The following is a 25,521-nucleotide window of genomic DNA, read 5'->3' as shown; positions in this document are numbered from 1 at the left end:
CGGGGGAGCCTGGTGGGCTGCCGTCTCTGGGGTCGCACAGAGTCGGACATGACTGAAGCGACTTAGCAGCAGCAGCAGCAGTGCATTACAATCATTAATGTTTTTGATGTTCAAATTGTTCTGTCTTTGGCCAATGCGAGCCCCTCCAGTTATGATTCTTTTTGATATAATTTCTGTTATGAGAGTTCAGTCCACACTCACCTTGTAAAATCCTTACCTAGACCAGAAATCAGGCATTTCTCCAGTAAGCCTGGTTCCTTTCAGTGGGAAATGTGTTTAGAGAATTCAGTGCAGAGACTACAGTTGCTGATTGTTACTGGATTTGTCAGTGTTTCTTGCCCTTTTCAGTGAATAGAGCCAGTAAACATAAGTCTCATATTTAGAGACTCTACATCATTGTCATGCATCCTAGGCTGCTCTTCTGTCCTCTTATAGGTACACATTTTTATCATCGTTTGTATAACTATACAGTTTAGAAAATATAAGAAAAGATAACACAGATTTGTTTTCACCCCCTTTCATATGTAAAAATTGTTATATTTTACTTCAGAGCTATCCAATAGAAATTTCTGTGGATTTGGGAACATTCTGTATTCTGCTCTTCAACACAGCAACCATTAACTAACAGAGGCTTATTCATGAATTGAATATTTAGCTACTAAAATGTGGCAACTGTGACTGATTTGTAATTTTAATTTAATTTACTGTAAGTAGTTACTTGAGGCTAGTAGCTACCCTATTGGACAGCAGCAGCTCTGTACACTTTTTTACACCTGTTTTTTTATATCACTGAACATTTTATCCTGGTGATGACTCCATAGCAATACAGAAAGAGAGTCTTACTGGTTTTTATAGCTGCATAGGTCTTTTGGATGTAGATGGACTGCAGTTTATTCAACCAGCCCCCTGTTGGTGTATATATCTTGTTTCTTATATTAAAATCTTATGAATTGTTCTGGCAGGAATGACTTTGTGATTATGTCTTTTTTTCTTTTTGCATTGTTAATTTAGGGTAGATTCTTAGAAAAGGCACTGCTGATTCCAAGGGTAAGTACTCCGGTAATTTCATTACATCATAACAAATACCCTGGTTAGGAATTGTACCATGTCACATTACCACCAGCAAAAATGTACATGTCTCCCTATTTCTTCACAGACTATGTAAATGATGAGAAGAGGCATCCTGATTTTTTCCTCTTTGCATCTCTTAAGAGTTAGGTTGAACAGTTTTTAACATGTTGAAGGAACATTTTTTCGGGAAGTACTTCTTTGTATCTAGTGTGCTTTCTCTTTCAGAATGTTCTCATTGGCCTTTTCTTTTTCATAATCTTTCTACTACAAGTAGATAAACTTTGTTAGTTACATAAGTTGTATACTTTCCCCAATGTGTAACTTTTCATTTTACTTTGCTTGTGAGATTTTTCACCATGCAATTTTTAATGGAATCAAGTGTTACCAGGGTTTTCTCTTACTGCCTCTGGATTTGAAGTCATCTTTGGAAAACTTTTCCCGAGTATTAGCTTATAGAGGAATTTACTGTGGGTGTACATTTGTAGCCAGGAGAGAGAGAAAGGGATCATATTAGAGTGTCAGGTGTAAGAGGAACCCAGAAAACAAGTGACCATCGTGTGAGAAATCTGGGAAAACCATTTCACTAAGTCAAGAGAGTTGGGCATTTGGACCAGAGTCTTCATGCTGTGTTTGTCTTAATAGCTCAGTCTCTACTCTTTGCCATCTCTCATGGATACATACCAGGCTCCCCCCGACTGGCAGAGAACATCTTCATGAAGCAGGAATTCTGTGTCATCTCAAATGGACCTGTCAGATGACTAAATGGATAGAACCACCCTCTTATCTTCTTAGAGAGAAGACATATGAAACCAATTCCGAAGTGTATCATTCTGACAGAACAAAAGACTAAGAGAAAGGGATACCTCCAGCTGGATCTGGTGAGAAGAAGCAAAACTGAAACCAACTTTGATCATCTCATCCTTGACTCTCTGAGTGATGTCCTGTCAGGAAAGGTAATAGACAGCTTATTAGTCCTATGCCAAAGGATGGGGGTTTGAGTTAGGAGGTGCCACAGTCTCTTGTGTTACAAGCTCTTCCACTCAGCTACATCATTTCTTATTTCCATGATGGTTTCCAGGAGTCAAAGTCAAGCTCAGACTCATTTTGCTTAGAATGGAGCCTGAGGTCATACCCCAGGGATGGCCACTAACATCCATCTTGTTTCCTGTGGGCATTTCCAGGTACGCAGGTCTGCAGATAAGAGAGAGGCTGAGATGCAGATAAGGAATTGGACTGACAGTTCCTGGCAGATAGTACTCACACAGTACACATAATACCTCAGTGAGAAGCAGGATAGAAACTACACACATATCCTGTTAGCCTTTTTACACACGTCTGAATTTTCAAAGAAAGTTAAGGTCCCGTTGTACCTACTTTTGTCTTTTGGGAAACTTTTTACTTTGAAAAAATGATGTCTTTTCGTTGAGGGAGAGAAAGAAAAATATGTAGAAAATGGAGAGTGCTGCCACCTGGTGAACAGAGTCAGAACTGCAGGTGTGAATGTCTGAACTGGTGGCTGGCAAAGGATGGGGGATGGAAAAGAGCCGTGGTATTGGTGTGGAGTTGAACGGATTCCCCTCCACAGGCCAAGATTTCTAGACTTCACACTGGCAGCAGTCCTTCTGTGTTTATGCCCATGCTGGGATCTTCAAGCCCGGGGACTGGAAATCCAGCCTCCTAGTGAATTGAGTAGAAAGCTGCACGAATTAGTGTATGGATAATTGATATAAACAATTTGAGACAAAAAACACATATAAATACACACACATATAGAAAACTGTCAAATACATTGTTTTCAATGCCTTCTGAAACAATGAATATATGAATGTTGTATCTTTATCAGGGTGCAATTTTTTGTATTTTCAACATTTTATTCAGTAAATTACATATTGAAAACACCCTAGAAATGTAACGTTATAAAATTAAAACATCCTCTATCTTTGACAATGCATATTCACCAAATAATCATTACAGAGATCTGTTTAATACCTAAGTCAATGAATGTATTTCTACACTATTGTGACTCAGCTGTTGATAAACCTGTTTTACAAAGTTTCTCTTAATATGCTAAGTCACCAATTAATACTTCTCTTTGTTTAACACATACGAAAAAAATAGAGACATGGGTTTCTCTTAACTTCTGGGTGCCTACTTTTCAGATTTTTCTCTGCATGTAATGCACTAACATATTTAATCACGCTCATACACCCATGCTGATATATATTCTTTGCAAAAAAAAGCATCATATTTTTGGTACATCATGACAATCCTGTTCACTTAATATGATTTAGTTCTTACTTATTTACATAGTTTTTTTTTCTTTTCAAGTGTTTTGTGTGCTCTTGATATCATTGACCTACTCTATAGTTTAAGAAATCTATATGTGAATATATCTTCCTTGGAAGAAAAGTTATGACCAACCTAGAGAGCATATTGAAAAGCAGAGACATTACTTTGCCAACAAAGGTCCATCTAGAAAGGCTACGGTTTTTCCAGTGGTCATGTATGGATTTGAGAGTTGGACTGTCAAGAAAGCTGAGTGCTGAAGAATTGATGCTTTTGAACTGTGGTGTTGGAGAAGACTCTTGAGAGTCCCCTCGACTGCAAGGAGATCCAACCAGTCCATTCTGAAGGAGATCAGCCCTGGGATTTCATTCGAAGGAATGATGCTAAAGCTGAAACTCCAGTACTTTGGCCAACTCATGCGAAGAGTTGACTCATTGGAAAAGACTCTGATGCTGGGAGGGATTGGGGGCAGGAGGAGAAGGGGACGCCAGAGGATGAGATGGCTGGATGGCATCACTGACTCGATGCATGTGAGTCTGAGTGAACTCTGGGAGTTGGTGATGGACAGGGAGGCCTGGCGTGCTGCGATTCACGGGGTCGCAGAGTCGGACACGACTGAGCGACTGAACTGAACTGAACTGAATATCCCCTAGGTGTTTGCTGCTGCGGCTAAGTCACTACAGTCGTGTCCGACTCTGTGCGACCCCATAGATGGAAGCCCACCAGGCTCCCCCATCCCCGGGATTCTCCAGGCAAGAACACTGGAGTGGGTTGCCATTTCCTTCTCCAATGCGTGAAAGTGAAAAGTGAAAGTGAAGTCGCTCAGTCGTGTACGACTCTTAGCGACCACATGGACTGCAGCCTACCAGGCTCCTCTGTCCATGGGATTTTCCAGGCAAGAGTACTGGAGTGGGGTGCCATTGCCTTCTCCAGGTGTTTACACATGTTTTAATGTTGTTATGCAGAGGGTATCCAATACTTTGTAATGAGTTTTAGTGTTTTGCATGTTCTTCACATTGTTTTGAAAAGAACAACTGAATAATGATGCTTCCTGGGATGTCGAATGTCAGTTAAAGTATAAAATGGGAAATGCTGAATCATTTTTGTAACTCCCGTTTATGAATCCTGAAGTAGTAGTTAATAATGCTGTTTCCTAGGTCATGTTACTTAACTTTTACATTCTGTTCCCTGAAATGAACTGAGCAAGGTAGCAGGATAGAAGATTAATCTATAGGAATCTATTGCATTCCATTACACTAATAAAGAAATATCAGAAAGAGATTGCAAAAAAACAAACAAACAAAACAAAACAGCAATCCCATTTAAAATGCCATCAAAAATACCTAAGAATAAACTTAACCAAGACATAAAATCACTAAAACCTTGATAAAATAATTGGAAGAAAATTCGAAGAATTTAAAAGATATCCCATGATCTTAGATCAGATCACTTAATATTATAAACATGTCTATACCTCCCAAAGATATCAACAGATTCAATGCAATCCTTATCAAAACAACCTATGACATTTCCACAGAACTAGAACAAATATTTCAAAAATTTATATGGAACTACAAAAAGACCCAGAATTACCAAGGCAATCCTGAGTTAAGGAACAAAGCTTGAGGCATAACCCTCCCAGACTTCAGGCTATACTAGGAAACTACAGTCATCAAAGCAACTTGACACTGGAACAAAAGCAGACATATGTATCAGTGTCAGAGTAGAGAGTCCAGACATAATCCCACGAGTGTGTGCCTGCGTGCAAAGTCACTTTAGTCGTGTCTGACTCTTTGCAACCCCATGGACTGTAGCCCACCAGGCTCCTCTGTCCATGGATTCTCCAGGCAAGAATACTGGAGTGGGTTGCCATGCCCTCTGCCAGGGCATCTTCCTGACCCAGGGAAGGAACCCACGTCTCCTGCACTGCAGGAGGATTCTTCACCTCTAGTGCCACCCGGCAAGCCCAAACCCATGCACCTATGGTCAATTAATCTTCAACAAAGGAGGCAAGAATGTACAATGGAGAAAAGACAGTTTCTCCAACAAGTGGTGCTGGGAAAACTGGACAGCTACATGTAAATCAGTGAAATTAGAACACCCCCTCGCACCATATACAAAATAAACTCAAAATGGTTTAAAGACCTAAATATAAACTCTTAGAATTCTGAGACCAGAAGCAACAAACACTCTGACAAAACAATCATAGTAATATCTTCTTAGATCAGTCTCCCAAGGCAAAATAAATTAAAACAAAGATAAACAAATGGAACCTAACTAAACCTAAAAGGGTTTGCACAGCAAAGGAAGTCATCAGCAAAATGAAATGACAACTTATGGGATGAGAGAAAAATATTTGAAATGTCGTGGCTGTCAAGGATTTAATATCCAAAATGCACAACTCTGTAACAAAAGGTAAACAACAAAATGAAAAAATGGGGAGAAGATCTAAATATTTTTCCAAAGAGATGCAGATCTCCAAGAGGAACTGGAAAAGAGGCTCAACATAAGTAAATATTAGGGAAATGCAAATCAGAAGCACAATGAGGTTATGCCTCACATGGGTCAGACTGGCTATCATCAGAAAGTCTACAAATAATAAGTCCTGGAGAGGGTGTGGAGAAAAGGGACCTTGATACACTGCGGGTGGGAATTAAATTGGTGCAGCCACTATGGAGATTGGTATGGAAGTACTTGAGGAAGCTACAAATATAGCTACCATAGGATCCAGCATTTCCACTTCTGGGAACATAGCCAGAAGAAGAGAAACTGTCATTCATAGCAGCACCATTTACAGTAATCAAGACACTCAAACAACACAAGTACCCATCAACAGATGACTAGCTTAAGAAGATGTGATATGATACACACACACACACACACACAGTCACCCAAACAGTGGACCATCACTCAGCCATAAAAGGATGAAATATTACCATTTGCAGCAACATAGACAGACCTAGTGAATATTATAGTTAGTTAAGTCAGTCAGAAAGAGAAAGTAACTATGATATGATATCATTTATATGTTGAATCTTAAAAATCATACAAATGAATCTATATTCAATACAGAAACAGACTCACAGACAGACAAACTGAGCTTATGATTACCAAAGGGGATAGGGAGTGGAGAGGGACAGGAATTAATAGGAATTTGGGGTTAACAGATACAAACTTTTATCACAAAAAGGGTAACCAATAAGGAATTACAGTAAGGTACAGACATTATGCTGATTAATTTATAATAATATATGGATAATATTCTGAAATACATATATATATATATATATATATATCCAAATTGCTTTACTGTACACCTGAAAATAATGCCCTACATCAGCTGTATCTCAATTTAAAAATTCACACACAAAAACTCTCTTTCTCACTGTTTGTGAGTGCATATTGGCCTTGAAAAGAGATTAGGGCTGAATGAGATAAAATGTAAAACAGGTTTCATATAGTAGCTGTGAACATGTTCAGTTCAGTTCAGTTCAGTCGGTCAGTCGTGTCCGACTCTTTGCGACCCCACGAATCACAGCACGCCAGGCCTCCCTATCCATCACCAACTCCCGGAGTTCACTCAGACTCACATGCATCGAGTCAGTGATGCCATCCAGCCATCTCATCCTCTGGCGTCCCCTTCTCTTCTTGCCCCCAATCCCTCCCAGCATCAGAGTCTTTTCCAATGAGTCAACTCTTCACATGAGTTGGCCAAAGTACTGGAGTTTCAGCTTTAGCACCATTCCTTTGAATGAAACCCAGGGCTGATCTCCTTCAGAATGGACTGGTTGGATCTCCTTGCAGTCGAGGGGACTCTCAAGAGTCATCTCCAACACCACAGTTCAAAAGCATCAATGCTTCGGCACTCAGCCTTCTTCACAGTTCAACTCTCACATCCATACATGACCACAGGAAAAACCATAGCCTTGACTAGCTGAACCTTTGTTGGCAAAGTAATGTCTCTGCTTCTGAATATGCTCTCTAGGTTGGTCATAACTTTCCTTCCAAGCAGTAAGCGTCTTTTAATTTCATGGCTGCAGTCACCATCTGCAGTGATTTGGGAGCCCAGAAAAATAAAGTCTGACACTGTTTCCCCATCTATTTCCCATGAAGTGATGGGACCAGATACCATGACTTTGTTTTCTGAATGTTGAGCTTTAAGCCAACTTTTTCACTCTCCTCTTTCACTTTCATCAAGAGGCTTTTTAGTTCCTCTTCACTTTCTGCCATAAGGGTGGTGTCATCTGCATATCTGAGGTTATTGATATTTGTCCGGGCAATCTTGATTCCAGCTTGTGTTTCTTCCAGTCCAGCGTTTCTCTTGATGTACCCTGCATATAAGTTAAATAAACAGGATGACGATATACAGCCTTGACGAACTCCTTTTCCTATTTGGAACCAGTCTGTTGTTCCATGTCCAGTTCTAACTGTTGCTTCCTGACCTGCATACAAATTTCTCAAGAGGCAGATCAGGTGGTCTGGTATTCCCATCTCTTGAAGAACTTTCCACAGTTTATTGTGATCCACACAGTCAAAGGCTTTGGCATAGTCAATAAAGCAGAAATAGATGTTTTTATGGAACTCTCTTGCTTTTTCCATGATCCAGTGGATGTTGGCAAATTGATCTCTGGTTCCTCTGCCTTTTCTAAAACCAGCTTGAACATCAGAAAGTTCACGGTTCACATATTGCTGAAGCCTGGCTTGGAGAATTTTGAGCATTACTCTACTAGCGTGTGAGATGAGTGCAACTGTGTGGTAGTTTGAGCATTCTTTGGCACTGTGTTTCTTTGGGATTGGAATGAAAACTGACCTTTTCCAGTCCTGTGGCCACTGTTGAGTTTTCCAAATTTGCTGGCATATGGAGGGCAGCACTTTCACAGCATCATCTTTCAGGATTTGGAATAGCTCAACTGGAATTCTATCACCTCCACTAGCTTTGTTCGTAGTGATGCTTTCTAAGGCCCACTTGACTTCACATTCCAGGATGTCTGGCTCTAGGTCAGTGATCACACCATCGTGATTATCTGGGTCGTGAAGCTCTTTTTTGTACAGTTCTGTGTATTCTTGCCATCTCTTCTTAATATCTTCTGCTTCTGTTAGGTCCATACCATTTCTGTCCTTTATCGAGCCCATCTTTGCATGGAATGTTCCTTTGGTATCTCTGATTTTCTTGAAGAGATCTCTAGTCTTTCCCATTCTGTTGTTTTCCTCTATTTCTTTGCATTGGTCGCTGAAGAAGGCTTTCTTATCTCTTCTTGCTATTCTTTGGAACTCTGCATTCAGATGTTTATATCTTTCCTTTTCTCCTTTGCTTTTCGCTTCTCTTTTTCACAGCTATTTGTAAGGCCTCCCCAGACAGCCATTTTGCTTTTTTGCATTTCTTTTCCATGGGGATGGTCTTGATCCCTGTCTCCTGTACAATGTCACGAACCTCATTCCATAGTTCATCAGGCACTCTATCTATCAGATCTAGGCCCTTAAATCTATTTCTCACTTCCACTGTATAATCATAAGGGATTTGATTTAGGTCATACCTGAATGGTCTAGTGGTTTTCCCTACTTTCTTCAATTTAAGTCTGAATTTGGCAATAAGGAGTTCATGGTCTGAGCCACAGTCAGCTCCTGGTCTTGTTTTTGCTGACTGTATAGAGCTTCTCCATTTTTGGCTGCAAAGAATATAATCAAGCTGATTTTGGTGTTGACCATCTGGTGATGTCCATGTGTAGTCTTCTCTTGTGTTGTTGGAAGAGGGTGTTTGTTATGACCAGTGTATTTTCTTGGCAAAACTGTATTAGTCTTTGCCCTGCTTCATTGTGTATTCCAAGGCCAAATTTGCCTGTTACTCCAGGTGTTTCTTGACTTCCTACTTTTGCATTCCAGTCCCCTATAATGAAAAGGACATCTTTTTTGGGTGTTAGTTCTAAAAGGTCTTGTAGGTCTTCATAGAACCGTCCAACTTCAGCTTCTTCAGCGTTACTGGTTGGGGCATAGACTTGGATTACTGTGATATTGAATGGTTTGCCTTGGAAATGAACAGAGATCATTCTGTCGTTTTTGAGATTGCATCCAAGTACTGCATTTCAAACTCTTTTGTTGACCATGATGGCTACTCCATTTCTTCCGAGGGATTCCTGCCTGCAGTAGGAGATATAATGGTCATCTGAGTTAAATTCACCCATTCCAGTCCATTTGAGTTCACTGATTCCTAGAATGTCGACATTCACACTTGCCATCTCCTGTTTGACCACTTCCAATTTGCCTTGATTCGTGGACCTGACATTCCAAGTTCCTATGCCATATTGCTCTTTACAGCATTGGACCTTTCTTCTATCACCAGTCACATCCACAGCTGGGTATTCTTTTGGCTTTGGCTCCATCCCTTCATTCTTTCTGGAGTTATTTTCCACTGATCTGCAGTAGCATATTGGGCACCTAATGACCTAGGGAGTTTCTCTTTCTGTATCCTATCATTTTGCCTTTTCATTACTGTTCATGGGGTTCTCAAGGCAAGAATACTGAAGTGGTTTGCCATTCCCTTCTCCAGTGGACCACATTCTGTCAGATCTCTCCACCATGACCCCACAATCTTGCGAGGCCACACGGGCACGGCATAGTTTCATTGAGTTAGACAAGGCTGTGGTCCTAGTGTGATTAGATTGACTAGTTTTCTGTGAGTATGGTTTCAGTGTGTTTGCCCTCTGACGCCCTCTTGCAACACCTACCATCTTTCTTGGGTTTCTCTTACCTTGGGCGTGGGGTATCTCTTCACGGCTGCTCCAGCAGAGCGAAACCATTGCTCCTTACCTTGGATGAGGGGTATCTCCTCAGCGCGGCCCTTCCTGACCTTCAACGTGGCATAGCTCCTCTAGGCCCTCCTGTGCCCGTGCAGCAATTCAGGTCCTCTTTCCAAAGAGTAACAGCTTGTGCTGCCTCCTGGGTTCAGTTCAGCACCTCAGGAATCAGGTACTCATTGTAGCCCCCACACCCATTCCTCCTGGCCCAGGGAGGAGGACTTCATCCCCATTATCATCTTGATGTCCAGTGGGGAGCATGACACAACCTAGATTTACATCAGGTGAATTTTCCACTATCAGTCTTTAAGCCCTGGAAATCCATCATGTAAAATGGAGCTGCCGGTTGGCCTTTGCAGAGGGCAAAGGGAAGACATCTGACCCTGGAAATTTTACCTTCTCTGTCAGCCTGAGGTTGACCATCTGTAAAACAGGACTATGGCTGCCTACTTCTAGACTTGTTAGAAGAAAAGGAGAAAACCTCAAAGAACAGCTCATATACAACGGGACTTTGAGATGTATTACTCCTGGCCTACCCTGCACCGGAGAAGGCAATGGCACCCCACTCCAGTACTCTTGCCTGGAAAATCCCATGGACAGAGGAGCCTGGTAGGCTGCAGTCCATGGGGTTGCTAGGAGTCAGACACGACTGAGCGACTTCCCTTTCACTTTTCACTTTCATGCATTGGAGAAGGAAATGGCAACCCACTCCAGTGTTCTTGCCTGGAGAATCCCAGGGACAGGGGAGCCTGGTGGGCTGCCGTCTCTGGGGTTGCACAGAGTCCAACACGACTGAAGCGACTTAGCAGCAGCAGCAGCACCCTGCACCTTGTGCATGCATGCTAAGTTGCTTCAGTTGTGTCTGACTCTGTGTGACCCCATGGACGGCAGACCATCAGGCTCCTTTGTCCATGGGATTCTCCAGGCACGAATACTGGGTGGGTTGCCATTTCCTTCTCCAGGGGATTTTCCCCAACCATGGATCAAACCCGAGTTTCCTATGTCTACCTGCAGTGGGAGGTGGGTTCTATACCACTAGTGCCACCTGGGAAGCTTGTCTCCTATGTGCTATTAAGTAGAAAATTTGAAAAACTATCTGGAAATGAGGAATCAAGAAGTAAACTTTGGTTCCATCTCATCACTTCCTATTTGCTCACACGTTTTGGTGTCTTTTTTTCAAATTCTCGTTTGACCAGAAGTAACTTCTTTGAAGCCCCAAGGATGGATTAGTACAGGAGAGCAAAGAATAGGCACAGGTCAGCTAGACAGAAGTCATCGAGCAAATCTCCAGTTCCAGAGTCATCAGCTGACCACAGGACCTGGGCTGAGTCCCTTACCTGTGTTGGCCTCAGTCCTAACGCATAAGTACACTCACTATAGAAACAGAGGTGATGGGCAGAGCCTTTTCAGTCAGAAGACCAGGATTTGATGCTGTGAACCATTATGTGCTGAATGATTTACCTTGATAAGTTAGTAATTTATCTGTGTGCTTGGTATCTTTTATCATTTTTGTGGGGTTTTTTCAGTTTTATGTGTATTATTCTTTTTCTTACTACTCAGCCAAAATATGAATGGTGGAGGTGGTAATCAGCAAGAAGTTAGGGATGAACCCAACTGAGAGTGGAGTACATAGGAAGTGAAGATTGCGGAGGTGAAGGTTGCAGACAAGCATTAGGCTCTCCCTGGGTGCTTGGCCCTATGCCCATCCTCTAACGACCCAGGGAAAATTCTTACCCAATAGCGTTCCTGGTTCTCAGCTGCAGACAGTGGTGACGTGGGGGCTACCAGGGAGGTGCCTAGCTGAAGCACTCTGCCCTGCTCAGCTCCTGCTCCACTGAAGGCCACCATAGCTGCCCTTGCATTGCCTTCTCCCTGCTCTTTGCTTCTGGATATATGAAAAGGTCCCCCTGTGGAACCTTCCAGACTTGATTCTTAAAGCACTTCCACATGAAAATGATACTCTATTTTCCCGAATCCTCAAAAGTTGCCCTGCACACTAGGGAAGGGGACTCTGAGGTAAAGAAGGAAATGTCTTTCTCTCAGAGGTATGTCATCTCCACATATTTACCTGACATATTGTGCCTTTATAAGTAATGATATTATACATTTCCTACACACAGCCCGATGATACACACACACACACACGTAGATATGCTGGCAATTCGTTTTAATTCTAATTCATCTCCTCATGAAACTGAACATAATAAATTCTTTTCTTAGGTAATGAATGCATGTGCACATGTCTGTGCAGTATTATATTCATCAATAGGGGCTTTTGAGGGAGTACCCCTTGAGCCTGTTATATCACAGGAGAGCAAAGTGACCATTTCTCTAGCCCATAGTCTAAAAGGGAGGCTGCTCCATTGTCCTCCAGAGAGGGCAAGGGACAGAACCTCACCCCAAGTTCCCACTTATCTGGACAGGGGACAGAAGCTATAAGAGGAGGAGCTTATAGCTGTGAAATGGGACTCATCTCTAACCCAGAGCTGTCCTGAGGGGTGAATGAGAAAGCCTGGGGCTAAGGCAGGCACTGTGTAAAGTCATTTCTCACACTTCTCCTTAATGATATGGTAGATATGATTAGAAAGGATGCAAATGACTCTCTGATATGGCTGGAGTTCAAACTTCTAGACAGAATAACTTCTAGTCTCTTGGGAGACTCAGAAGCTCCTAAGAGCTGCCCACATCATGCCTCTGAGCAGACCTTAATCCAGTCCCCTCACTGGGAAGACAGGCTTGCCTTTAACTCACCTGGTAGTTTCAGTGAGAGATGGCAACAGGGCAGCAAGCTGTGGTGTTGCCTAACTGCTGCTCCTGGACTGCTCCTTATATTAATATACTGATAGGAAAATTCTGGACCTACCGGTTGGATCCAGGGATATCCTCAGGAGAACAGCTTTGGCGAAAGAATAGCAAAAGGGGAGAGACAGAGGCTTGATCTGACTGGTTTACGTGGGACACCAATAAAGTTCGTGACACCGAACTTGCTCTGACCACAGAGGCTGCAGGCACCCTTCCAAATAGCTGAAGGTGCCCCACCTTAAGCACCTTCTCGAGTGGGTCTTAGAAGCCCAGGCAGTAAGTGGTCTCAGAGAGCCCCCATGCTCCATTCAGTCATGCTGAAGGAAGAACAGAGAAGAAAAGGAGAGAAAGGGAAGCAAGAACAACACGGGGAGACCAAGCCTGATGAGCAAGGCCCGTAGCTTTATTTTCAAAGGGAGCTTATATAACTTAAGGTGTGCATAGAGGTTAATAGGAGGTGTAAAGTCATGCAAAGTCAGCAGTCCTTGATCCTTATCGAGACCAGGCTTTCTTTCCTGCAAACGTATTGTATACAAATGCTTTAGGTGATTTACATCATCTTCTGGCCAGGAGGCCTATTAACATTTTATGACTCTTTGTTCTGATAAAGGTTAGTTAACCAGAAAATTTATTTTTTCTAAGAGTAATTATTTCAAAGTTTGGCGCCATCCTCCGAAAGTGTTAAATAAAGTTGCATTCCTATAGGGCAAAGGTGCAGTGGGCTTACAACAAGGAAAGAATTTATTACCTTAAGGGTCTAAAGTTGTTAACACCAAGGCCACTACTTATTTTTTCTATATACCAACTATATTAATTAATATACTCCCAAGGACCCAATACAGGGGATCTGGAAACTTGGCAGCAAGCATTGGCTCAACAATGAAATCCTCCACCAGTTCTATTCTAATAATTTCTAACTCCCCAAGAGGCTCTATACTATTTGAATATCTTAGGCTTCCCGTGCCTCTCGCGGTTGGGAGGCTGTAAACAATCATATGCGTAGCTATAGGAGTCCAGATAAACCTGTCAGGGAAGTTAGAGAGCCATCTGAGGGGTTTGGATTGAAACACTCCTCTTATGCCCAGGAGGCTAATTAACTGGAGCTTTAAGTTGATTTCCTTCAGAGAAAGGTGGTCGGGGATAGCCCTCCATTAATGTCAGAGGAGTTGGTGAAAGTCGTAAAATAGTAAAACAGACAGATTCTGGTTTTGGGGTAGATGCTCAAGCAGATCCAGGGGGCCCCTCGAGTCCTGACTCGCCTTTGCATATCAGGCCTCTCCGCATGACCTTTGTCATGGGTGGGAACTCCTGTTCTGGCTCCCGGTGTGGACCTCTCTCCCATTCAACACTGCAGGAGGTATCAGATCATGCAACATCCAGCCATGTCACACCAGAATTCCCAATATCTGCTGCCTCCATGCGGGACAAAAAACTAAAAAGTACTACCATTTTACTGAAATACAACGCTCCATTCTTTCATGCAGTAATAACTCAATATTTATTTGGCTCACAATTTGTACTATTCCATTTGAGATATAACTTAACTCAGCAATAGAAATAAGAGGTTATGAAGGAAAATAAGTGTATGGGCAAATTTAAGGGTAAAAAATGAGATGGGATGGCTCCTTCACATTAACTTTTAATCTTGCTCAAGTTTCAGGTCCCGATTCAGCCAGAAGCCTCTCTTTATCTTCGTATCTTCTGTGGTTTCCTTTTCTCTCTTTCATGATGAGATCTCATTTTCTGTAGAGAAATATACAAATATATATATATATATACATGTACAATTACGTATATATGTACATAAGCAAACTTTCAGGAAGATACAATGACGATAAAAAACAAAAGGGTTATCTTAGGGTGTTATGTTGTGGAACAATTATTTTTCTCTTTCACATATACTGTGTATTATACACTGAAATGAACCTCATGCAGATTGTATCATGATAAAAACATCTGAACACCCAATTGTCCATTAACACAGGGAGAAATTTCATTAAACTCCTAAAAATGATTCAAGCCTGCTCAAAACAACTAGTAGCTTCCTATGTAGTAAAAATGAAATGTTCAGGGTAAAAGTAACTGAAATAAACAAGGAAAACAATTTACCTTCAAGTTCCCATTAATTACTCCTACACTCATCCCAGCTCCCTCCTATGTCCACGCAAACCCAGCACTCACTTCTGAGACCATTGAAGGTGATTCCAAACAGGATGGAGAAAGCCCGCACTGTTACCTGCTACTCGGGGGAGAGGATGACCATGAAGGTGGCTGACACAGGGATGGAGAATGCAGACGCTGAGCTTCACTGGGGCTGGCTTCCCTTACAAACAGCTCATCATTCACTATACAAAAACTGGAGGAAAAATGCACGTGTGGACAATTTATGAATGGACCAACTGCACCCCAACCCTGACTTCTCCCACTAACACTCAGCACCTAGATCCTTTCCATAACCTCCTGTGTCTGTCCCCAGGCTCCTTGACTGGTTCCTCTGCCTCTCGCACAGAGCTCACCTTCAGAGAGATTGTCTACCAGCTTCACTCAATGGATGGTCTGTTCCCCAACCCAGGGACAACTTCACATTTACCCTGAACAGTAACTGTACAGGAGTGTACAGTCTGATCCCCATTTTCAGAAGACAGAGTCACAGACAGATGATGAGACTTGACCAAGATCACACAGAGAGTGAGCACTGGGTCAAGGAGAGAACCCATGTGCTGATTCCAGAGCCCATGCTCTTCCTAACCACTAGGCTAGACTGGTCCTTGGATCTCCCTGCTGGCTTTCCACAATACTGAGTCAGCCTAAGATCTGCATCCACATGCCCAGGGCCCTGAGCCCAGGCTGGATGGGCCATCCCACCCACAACATGGCTCTCACCTGGAAGAGCTGGTGGGAGTAGTGGTGAAGGTCCGGGTGAAGGCACAGACACAGCCCTGAGAAATTCCTTCCACTTCAACAACAAACAACAAACAATAAGCAAGAGTACCCCCTAAGAACCCCACGTGTTTACAGGCTCCCACGTCATTCCCCAGTCAGGGTCTGACTTGACACTCATGCTGAGGGGATAGCTGTTCACATGGGGAGTTGCATGTCAGGAATGGGGAGGGCAACTGTAGGAGATGTCTGCTCCCAGTGACATGTCCCCATGACAACCACTTCACAAGTTCATGGGATGCATTTTTCTCAGGTGCTGAAGAGATGGATATTATGAGGAAACTGTGAGGTTAAGTAGTAGCTCAGGTTCTCAGTGTAAGGATCTGGTATGGGAGCCACCAAACTCCACAGCCTGTGTCCCTAGTGCCCAGGGTGGGCAGGGCAGACATGGACGCAGTTCAGACCTGGGTTGTCTGTGGGAAGACTGAGGGCTGGGGAGGGAATCTGGAAGGAAGAGTTCTGGTGGGAGGGAGCCTGACCAAGTGAGAGAGCAGGGCGGCATATCAGGGGAGCGGGCTACACACACTCACCTTCCTTGAACACCCCACTGACAGAGAAGCAGAACATTGTTTCCTGATAAGGAAGAGACCAGGTACTCAGTCACCCCTCATCCTCTTTCCCACCTGCGCCTTTCTGCCCCTCACCACCAAGCGAGAAGCAGTGGCTCACCGTGTGGAAACACATGTCCACCTCAAAGGAGCTGAAGTCATGCTGAGTTTTGGGTAATGCACAGAGGGCACGCACAATGTCATGTTTTGTGTGTTTCATCATCTGGACACGCGGGTCTGTTGGGGAGGGGAAGAAAGCAAAGGTCATGTCTGCCATGCCATGGACCCTATGACTGGCCCCCTTACCACCCTTTCCGGCCCAATCTTCCCACCACACACTCACTGGGGTCCTTGAGTGTCTTCATATTCCTGTTGTCCAAGAAGTACGCACACATACTGCTTCTAGGAGACACAGAGGAACAGGGGCTGGTGGTCTGGCCAGCATAGGTGTCAGCAGGAGCTGCCCTGCAACTGCTGGGGAACCACATGTCCTGGGGGAGGAGTCTACACTGTGATACTCACAAGCCTGAGTCCTTGGAGTGGAATGGAATGGTCAGGAAGAAGCAGGCCTCCTCATGATAAAAGCCCAGCAGTCCCTGGCGATCTCCATAGTCATGGATCAAGTAATAGCTGAGGGAAGAAGTGAGGCGAGTCTCTCTCTGTGGTCTGAAGCTCAAAGAAGACTTGAAAACTCCCATGTTCAGACCTGAGCTGGGGTGGCCTCCCCTGTCCCGGCCCTCCCTTGTTCAGATTCCCAGGGGTACTTACTGCTGCAGGAATTGCAGGATTTGACTCTTCACCTGATCAGATCCAGAGAAACTTCCCTGGAATTAAAACAGTCCTCAGGACAAGGGCTGACACACCCTCTTGTACCACCTGGAACCCTGCTGGATCCTCTGTCCTCACCTTGTACATTGGTAAGCACTTGGGGGCTTCCACAGCACATTTAGAACCTGAGAGTGTCTCCTGGCCATCCTAGGGGAGGGAAGAGGAAGTCAGCAGTGCAGTCCAGGATGTGGTGCTGGATGGTCAGGGAAAAGGATGGGCCCAGGATGGGCTGGGGGTAGGGAAGAAAGTGTCCCTGGAAATGCCGGAGGCAGGACTACATGTTCTGTCATCACCATGGGTCCCCAAAGCCTGTGGAGAACATGGCTGAAGATCCAGAGCCTTTTCAGGTGCCCACAGAGAATGGTACATCCCCCTCCCCCAGGACATTTAACGGTCAGGCTAAAAAACGGAACTTGGACAGGTTCTAACGGGTTTCCGAGTAGTTTGAGGGCACTGTCAGCACTAGTCAGAGGCGTCTGATCAAGGAATGCACTTACCAAGCTTAGTAACCTGGGGAACAACTCCAGGAGGGTGCTGCCAAAATCAAGACAAAAGAAAAATGTCAGTGAAACTATGGACGTGACCCTCCTCATGGGAGCAAGTCACTTACAGTAATAACAGCACCCTCACACCTCAGTATCCTAGCATTCAAGGGCCCTGGTCACCACTCTATGGATGGACCAAGAGGGAGACTGTCCCCTCCACCCCTTCCTTGAACCTCCTCCTCCATTTCCTTTCCCCTGCGTAGCTCCCAGCCAGACTGTTCTGACTCCCTTCTGCAGTGCCACAGGGACCAGCACTTCAAATCCAGTCTGCAGGCCTTACTCCCCTCCATCCCTTCCTTCCTTCCTCCAGGGCCCAGTGAAGGCTGTAGAGAAAAGAAGATATGGGAGGATGGGAGCCCGGGGCTTTGCTACCTCACATGGGAGTCCAGCATGCTGTCAAGTCAGGACACACCTCAGGGATGACCAGGTGCTATGGCAGGGAGGTGATTGAGGTGGGACTCAGGAGGTAGGGAGGGGAATAAAGACAGAAAGGGAGTGGAGGGAGGAGGGGAGAGATGAGAGAGACATAGGGGTGTAGAGACAAGGCAGAGGAAGACCTCATGTTGGTTGACTTATCACGGAAGGTGGTGCACACAGCACTTCTGTCTGCACACATCCCTTCTGGTTCCAGCTGATGACCCTTGTCCATCTCCCCTGCAATCTTCACCTAGAATTATAGGGAACACCCACATGGACCAAATGGCTCTGCACCCACACCCTTCCTTTCCCTACAAATCCACTTTCCATTGTCTGTCATCACCCATAAGGCCTCCCACATTCCTTTCAAAGGAGGATCTGGGTGCCCCACCTCACCTCAGTGTTGGAGAGATTCAAGTTCTCCATGGTGGAAGAAATCTCCATAATGGTGGACAGGCCATGCACCAAGTACAGTTTCTTGTTGCTCAAGTACAAAGATGAAAGCTATGAGGAAAGAGAGTGAGGACCCCAAAGAGAATACCTGAGACATCTGCCTCTTCTACGCAATGTCCCCCTCCCTCACCTTTGGACCCAACATTGGGCCTAGGTCCTCACCATGGGCCTGATCCCTGGATAGACGGGCAGGGAAGCAGCCATGCTATTTCTAAGGTTCCATGTCATTCCAATACCACGTGTTATCAAGTCTCCAGGAAACTAGAAGGAGGGAAACACAGGCTGAGAGGGTCCCAGCTGGAACACCTCCAGCACCAAGCCCTCCCCATGATACCATCTCTGAGTGCTCTACTCAGACAGACCCTCTACCCTCACCTGCCCTGCAGTCACTACTGTAGCCATACCAGGGCCAAAGCGGAGCCTCTGGATGTCAAGAGCTTGCTGGCAGGCATCGTATGGTTTGTTCATGGTGAGCTGCAGAGTTAGGGATGGGGTCCAGCGAGCCTGAGTCTGAGGGTGAGTTGGGGGAAGAGGTGGGTCTGGCTATGAGGGCACAGCTTGTGTTGAGTCTGCATTACCTTTATCTGCTCCAACTTTTCAGATGTCAGTGTCTTCTGCACAGACTGGGGTGCATCACAGGGCTCAACAAAGATAGATATCTGTAGAGAACACAAGAAGGGCTGGGTAAGCTCCAGGAAATCTGTGCATGGGATCAAGCAAGACCATGCCGCTCTCCTGCCCTCTTGCCCTTAGTCAGCCCTTGACACACACCTTTTCATTATCCTCATTGAAAATCTTGCCGCTGACATTCTTCAATGCACAGGCAACGTTGGCATTCTCTACAAAGAACTGGGCCTGCATTTTCTCATAGTGAAACTGTAGGGAGAGTGACAGGAGAAGCAGAACATGAGACCGGTGCCATTTCTCTGGGCCCGCAATCTACCCCAGTTTGTCGCATCATCTCCATGTCCTGTCTTACTTCGACTGCAGTAAAGGGGACACTGCACTTCTTCTGAATCAAATTCATCAGCCACTTCTCATCATATTTTATACCAAAGGGAATCTAGGAATCAGAGAACAAATGGGAAAGAGAATGGATACAATGGAATCCAAGATTAAGGTAAGACCCAACTGTGTCTTGCTTTAGGGCCATTTTTCAGGTTTTAAATAATTTCTTAAGATAAAACAATATCTGTTATCACTAACTTTGGTATGAGACAAGGATTTTCTATATACACTTTCTTTGCATTCAGATACTCTTCCTGAAAAAAAAATTGACTTAATATGTTTCACATGTACTTCCTTTTATAAAGTTCCAGGAGATCCACATGAGGTACACCTCTGTCACTGTGACACGGACCCCAGAGACTCAACCTCCTCCCACACCCAGCTCAAGCCAAACTGCGTCATCTGGTATGTAATGCTCCATCTCCATGGCAGTAGGCTTCCTCCTTTGCTTTCAGTCAACCTCTCCCATGCTCCTCCTTGCAGTCAGTCTGTTTCCTTCATACCGCTTCTCTGCACCTGCCCTTAGATGATCTAAGAAGATACCTCCTAGTAATATCAAGACAGATTACCAACACCACTACCCCAGAAAAGTTCCCAGCACCTCTACACAAATCCAACACGACTCTGTCATCTTCTACATATTAGGTTCATTTAGCCAGGATACTCACAATAATCTTGAACCAGCTCTCCAAGGTCTCATCCTGTCTATTTGTTTTCATTGTTCTCTCCGGAGGCTTTTGGTCTGACTCCATGTTAACATGCATTTGGTCTTTTCTCTGAAAACTGCTTCTCCAGTGATGGGATGGAATGGCATAGGGAGCACTGTGTGGAAGTGGAAAGAAAAAAGTGGTCCATATAGGCTTAGAAAGTCTTCTCTACATTCTCCCAAATGATACCAGAGTTGTAATAAAGACTGCTCAAACATCAACCTGATCCAATCACTTTTTACTCTGGCAAGTTGGAGAGAAGAATGACATATTTAACTGCAAGGTTTTGTTGTTCAGTGGTTAGTACATGTCAACCATGGTGACTGGTCACTTACTATCTTCCTTGGATGACCATATGAGCATCACTTTCTTTTGAATCTCTGTCTTGCTGCTGCTGGGAAGTGACCGGTTCAGACCAACAGGCGTATTGCCTTCGGTAAATACCCGAGCTTTGTGCTCTTCTTTGTAAAGACTTCACTTTATCAGTGTGCTCTAAAATTGAGAACAACATATCAGTGGTCCCAGTATCAGAAGTAGTCCTGAGTAAATATGACTAATGAAGAAACATCATTCTTTATAATCTAAACATACATGCATCAAAGAGCTAAGAAATGGCTGAGAGACCTCACCATGACTCCTCTTTTCATGAAATGAGAGGTCGAGAGCAGTCACAGACAAGAAACCAGGGAAAGGGTCTGGATGTAGAGTGCAGTCTGTGATGTTAGGCTGTGTTCTACTTGGTTCAGGTTAGGTGACCTGGGACAAGTGGCTTTTTATCCCCAAGTCTCACTTCTCTGCTCTGCTCTATGAGTACAATAAACCCTACCCTGAAATCTACCCTGATGTGACAGTTCAAGGGTCAAAGGTGATCTGCCTCCCTGAAGGAAGAATTAGAGAAATGAAAGGTAAGTCTTATGAAAAGATCCAAGATGGAACCTGGAGAGATATAATATGGAGAATACCCTCCCCCAAAAAAGAGAAGTAAAGGTGATACAATGAGTATACCTAATACATGGTTAATGTGAGCCCCCATAGAGAAGGAAAGTGAACAGGGGAGAAGTGGTATTTGAAGAGAACTTGGCTGAGAAGTTTCCAAATGTACCAAGATATCAACTTAGGATAACAATATTAATAGGAGGACTTCCTTTGTGGTTCAGTGATTAAGAATCCACCTGCCAATGCAGGGGACACCAGGGTCCCTGGTCTGCGAAGATTCCACATGCCTCAGGACAACTTAGGCCCTGTGCCACAGAAACGGAACCTGTGTTTTAGAGCCTATGAGCCAAAACTACTGAAGCACATGTGCCCTAGAACCCGTGCTCTGCAACAAGAGTGCAACAAGAGAAGCCGTGGTAATGAGAATCCTGTGCATTGCAACTAGATAGTAGTCCCTGCTCATTGCAACTAGAGATATCCCTCACCCAGCAACAAGTCCCAGCACAGCCAAAAATAAATAAATCAATTTTTAAAAGACCTATATTAATAGGACAAAAAATATGCTTTATGGAAAAACATCCTTAAAAGAAAAGACATGCATTTCCACATCATGTAACAAAAACTCAGAAAATTTGTGACCTAAAGATCCAAACTAAAGAAATATTATAGGCTCTTCTTTGGGCAGAAGAAACATCACCCTAGGTGGAGCCACACAGATACAGGAAAGACGAATGACATTTGTGAATATGGAGGAAAATTTAAATGAGTATTGACTATATAACACAATGATAATAATTTCCTTCAGGGATTTATATATAGAGAGTATGAAAATGCGTGACAATAAATGTGGAAGAAGTTTATGGAATCAAAGTGTCTCAAAGCCCCATAACTGAGCAGTTTTAGGAACTAATTAACTAATATTAGACTGTGAAAAGGCAAAAATGTACATTGTAATCTGAAGGGTGAACACTACAAGAATAGCAAGAGAATGTTTACCTCTATAACCATGCAAAGTAATGATTTGATAGTCAAAATATATTCACCATATCAAAGGAAAAGAAAGGAAAAGGAACTTAGAAGAGGCAACAATAAATACACAATAATATGATATACACAAACCAAATTATATCTATTTTTATTTTAGAAGATTCAGATGAAATACTCCAAATAGAAAGACAGATTGTATCAGACTGGACAAGAAACCTTTCCTCAAATACTCCTGAAAAGAGACATATGCAAAATTTAATCATCAGGAAAATTAGAAAATAAAAAAATTGCAAAATGTACACCTTTTCACATTAACCTCAGAAAACTGCTATAACCATATCAGTAAAGGAAAAGGTGCACTTTAAAAGGGAAATTCCTTTATGATAACAGGTTCAGTGCAATAAGAAGATAGTAATATACATTCTAAATTTGTATGCCTCTTAAAGCCAGCATACAAAGCAAAAACTCACAGAAATAATGGACAAATCCACAGCCACAGTGGGAAATTTTAACACATCCCACTGAGTGACACATAAAATGACAGACCAAAATCTCAGCTAGAGGGAGAGGATTTTAAAATCTGACTTAAACAAATTAATTTAATTGACGTAGAACAATGCACATGACTACTCATCAAACATTCCAGAATATATCACATGCCCGGCAATAAAGCCTCAAGAAGCTTCGAAGGGCTAATACAATTTACCCTAACTGTTAACGTAATAGCCAGTAGTAACGGTCGGGTTTCTGCCCCTCCCCCACCTCTAGAATAAATCCAAAGAATATTAGTTTATATAATCCTACCCTCCACCTAGGTGACCCTCGCCACTCTCCAAACCCTAGACCTGAGAAGATAACATGACTCATGCCTTTTCCTTAGCCAGAGAAAAATTCAAGTCAGCAACGGCCATTTTCGTCGGAGGGGAGGTTTACCACATGGAATCGAGATGGGTGTGTCAGAGCTCGCTTGGCCCATCTCCTCAAGAGACCGGAAAATAGTCAGTCTGGGCTCTCTCCCCACTTTCCCTGAGGAACAGGCAACTGGTTGGGGGTCCTGTGCTTTGGGGTGTGGGAGGGAACCCAGAACCCTTCCTGCTTTGGGGGGCTCTGAAGAGAAGGTCTCACACAGACCACTCACCCATAGGGTGGCCTGAAGGCAGAGATCTGTCACCACCGTCCTCACAGACTGCCCTGGAAGAGAATCTGTGGGTCTGGAGCTGGAAGCTTGTAGAATATCAAGGAAAACTGCTGAGGTAAGAAGAGTGCAAGCCCCAAACACCTTCGTCACAGCCACACAAACAAGATGGCGTCTTAACAGCCACACAAACAAGATGGCGTCCTAACAGGAAGTCCTTTCCCCAAGGTCATAGAGGAGGAGAGTCTTGGGGGCCAGAGGAGACTTAACTTCCTGTACTTACTGCCCTCTGAGTTTGCTACCAGCATAACATCCAAGGAACTCTTTCCAACAGTACCACCCCTGCAGAGGAGGCCAGCTAGAATCAGGAGGCTTAGGGATCTTGGTGATGGCACCCCACTCCAGTACTCTTGCCTGGAAAATCCCATGGACGGAGGAGCCTGGTAGGCTGCAGTCCATGGGGTCGCTAAGAGTCGGACATGACTGAGCGACTTCACTTTCACTTTTCACTTTCCTGCATTGGAGAAGGAAATGGCAACCCACTCCAGTGTCTTGCCTGGAGAATCCCAGGGATGGGGGAGCCTGATGGGCTGCCGTCTCTGGGGTCACACAGAATTGGACACGTCTGAAGCGACTTAGCAGCAGCAGCAGCAGCAGGGATCTTGATACTTGTAGCTACAAATACAGAGAACCCTCTGTCCCAGTTGCTGCATCAGCTACATTACACTGTGTTCCTTCATTCTGCAGACCCAGAGAACTGGAGGGTCAGCAGCAGGAAATGCGCGGTCCTTGCTACATTACATCTGTTCTTTCATGTATTCCTCACAAGGGGACGTTGATACCAGAATCATCAACTTTCCAAGGTTGCTGAGGCTTATTGAGGTGCTGCACTTGTTTAGGGTCATCCAGATGCTACTGGGAGAAACAGGCCGGAATTGAGCTCCATGGACTGGAAGATGCCTTCTTGAAGCATAGCTTTACTAAATACTTGGTGCAATAAAGGGGTTTTTCTGAAGTTTATGCAAGTGTAGTGAAGTGAAGTCGCTCAGTCGTGTCCGACTCCTCCGTCCATGGGATTTTCCAGGCAAGAGTGCTGGAGTGGCTTGCCATTTCCTTCTCCAGGGGATCTTCCTGACCCAGGAAACGAACTCGGGTCTCCCGAATTGCCAGGCAGATGCTTTACCGTCTGAGCCACCACCTGACTATTCTAAAAATAATCAGGTGACTAGAATTAACTCTAATCCATTCCAAAGAGATCATACCAAAACAACAAAAATCCTTGAAAATAAAAAGGAAATACCAAACAGAGCTTGGTGGGTCACTGCAATGACAGTAGAAAAAAAAAAATTAGTCTTTCCTTTAAAAAAAAAAATAGCCAATGTAGGCAGATATCCCCTAGTGCAGGGGTCCCCAGCTCCTGTTGGGATCTGGGTTGCACAGCAGAGGGTGAGCCTAGGGGGAGTGAGCAAGGGAAGCTTCATCTGCTGCTCCCCACAGCTCTCCATTGCTCACTTTACTCTCTGAAACACTGCCTCCGTTAGAGCCAGAACTGTAGATATGAAAGTCTCAAATCAGAGGGTTTCTAAAGAAGAAAGGAAGGAAAAGCCTGGGCTCTAGTTCATGAGCTAGAATTTTCTGGAATGTTTAATATCTTCCTCTCCAGCTCTCTGTGCCCTGAAAGAAGTACAACGCCTGAGAGAGATGAAGAAAATCTACACCTGAGTGTGTGAACATCTGAGGTGAGGGAAATGTAAGACGCAAATGCATACGAATACACGGATACATTGTCAAGTCAAAAGTTGAAAAAGTTGACTTTTTATTAAACAACCACATGTGAACATTTTTATAACATGTAAATATATTGGACCTTTTTGTCAATTAGTTGTTGTTTTCAAGTGTTCCTCTTAACAAATTAGCCTAATCAGAAATTCTCAAACATTGAAAATGTACATCTGGAAAATAAAATTATTCTCAACCTTCCATCTACACGATCACCTTATCGTGACCCACACGTACCCAAGGTATCCAATGTAAACAATTAGTGCACATTTTCCAGATGTGTTTCTC

At 43.9% G+C, this 25,521-nt stretch overlaps 1 protein-coding gene across 2 annotated transcripts; it reads right to left on the bottom strand.

Annotated features, from left to right (window-relative positions):
• Positions 1 to 14,344: 14,344 nt before the first annotated feature.
• On the bottom strand, positions 14,345 to 23,997 carry LOC139180864 (nuclear RNA export factor 3-like). 2 transcript variants are annotated; one of them, XM_070783431.1, is made up of 19 exons: positions 23,458 to 23,990; positions 20,732 to 20,888; positions 20,358 to 20,511; positions 19,661 to 19,744; positions 19,453 to 19,557; positions 19,260 to 19,340; positions 18,844 to 18,942; positions 18,625 to 18,732; positions 18,369 to 18,478; positions 17,764 to 17,800; positions 17,345 to 17,413; positions 17,207 to 17,262; positions 16,961 to 17,068; positions 16,782 to 16,840; positions 16,560 to 16,675; positions 16,421 to 16,463; positions 15,834 to 15,906; positions 15,187 to 15,306; positions 14,348 to 14,693 (listed from the first exon to the last, which is right to left on the bottom strand). In XM_070783431.1, the coding sequence occupies exons 1-19, from the start codon at positions 23,459 to 23,461 to the stop codon at positions 14,687 to 14,689; spliced, it is 1,590 nt and encodes a 529-aa protein (XP_070639532.1). In that variant the 5' UTR covers positions 23,462 to 23,990; the 3' UTR covers positions 14,348 to 14,686. The 2 variants fall into 2 exon arrangements, with proteins under 2 accessions (XP_070639533.1, XP_070639532.1); XM_070783432.1 differs by lacking the exon at positions 20,732 to 20,888 and having other exon boundaries at positions 14,345 to 14,693; positions 23,458 to 23,997.
• Between the last annotated feature and the right edge of the window lie 1,524 nt (positions 23,998 to 25,521).

This window comes from Bos indicus, chromosome X, assembly GCF_029378745.1.
Source record: "Bos indicus isolate NIAB-ARS_2022 breed Sahiwal x Tharparkar chromosome X, NIAB-ARS_B.indTharparkar_mat_pri_1.0, whole genome shotgun sequence".
NCBI classification, from domain to species: Eukaryota; Metazoa; Chordata; class Mammalia; order Artiodactyla; family Bovidae; genus Bos; species Bos indicus.
This window is presented reverse-complemented; position numbering and strand designations above follow the sequence as displayed.

Excerpts from the sequence above, each read along its gene's own strand:
- LOC139180864 (XM_070783431.1), bottom strand. Across the intron at positions 20,512-20,731 it reads ATGGTCATCCAAGGAAGATA|TGCTCCCTATGCCATTCCAT; the intron begins GTAAGTGACCAG and ends ACTTCCACACAG. Across the intron at positions 19,745-20,357 it reads AGAGCTGGTTCAAGATTATT|ATTCCCTTTGGTATAAAATA; the intron begins GTGAGTATCCTG and ends TCTGATTCCTAG.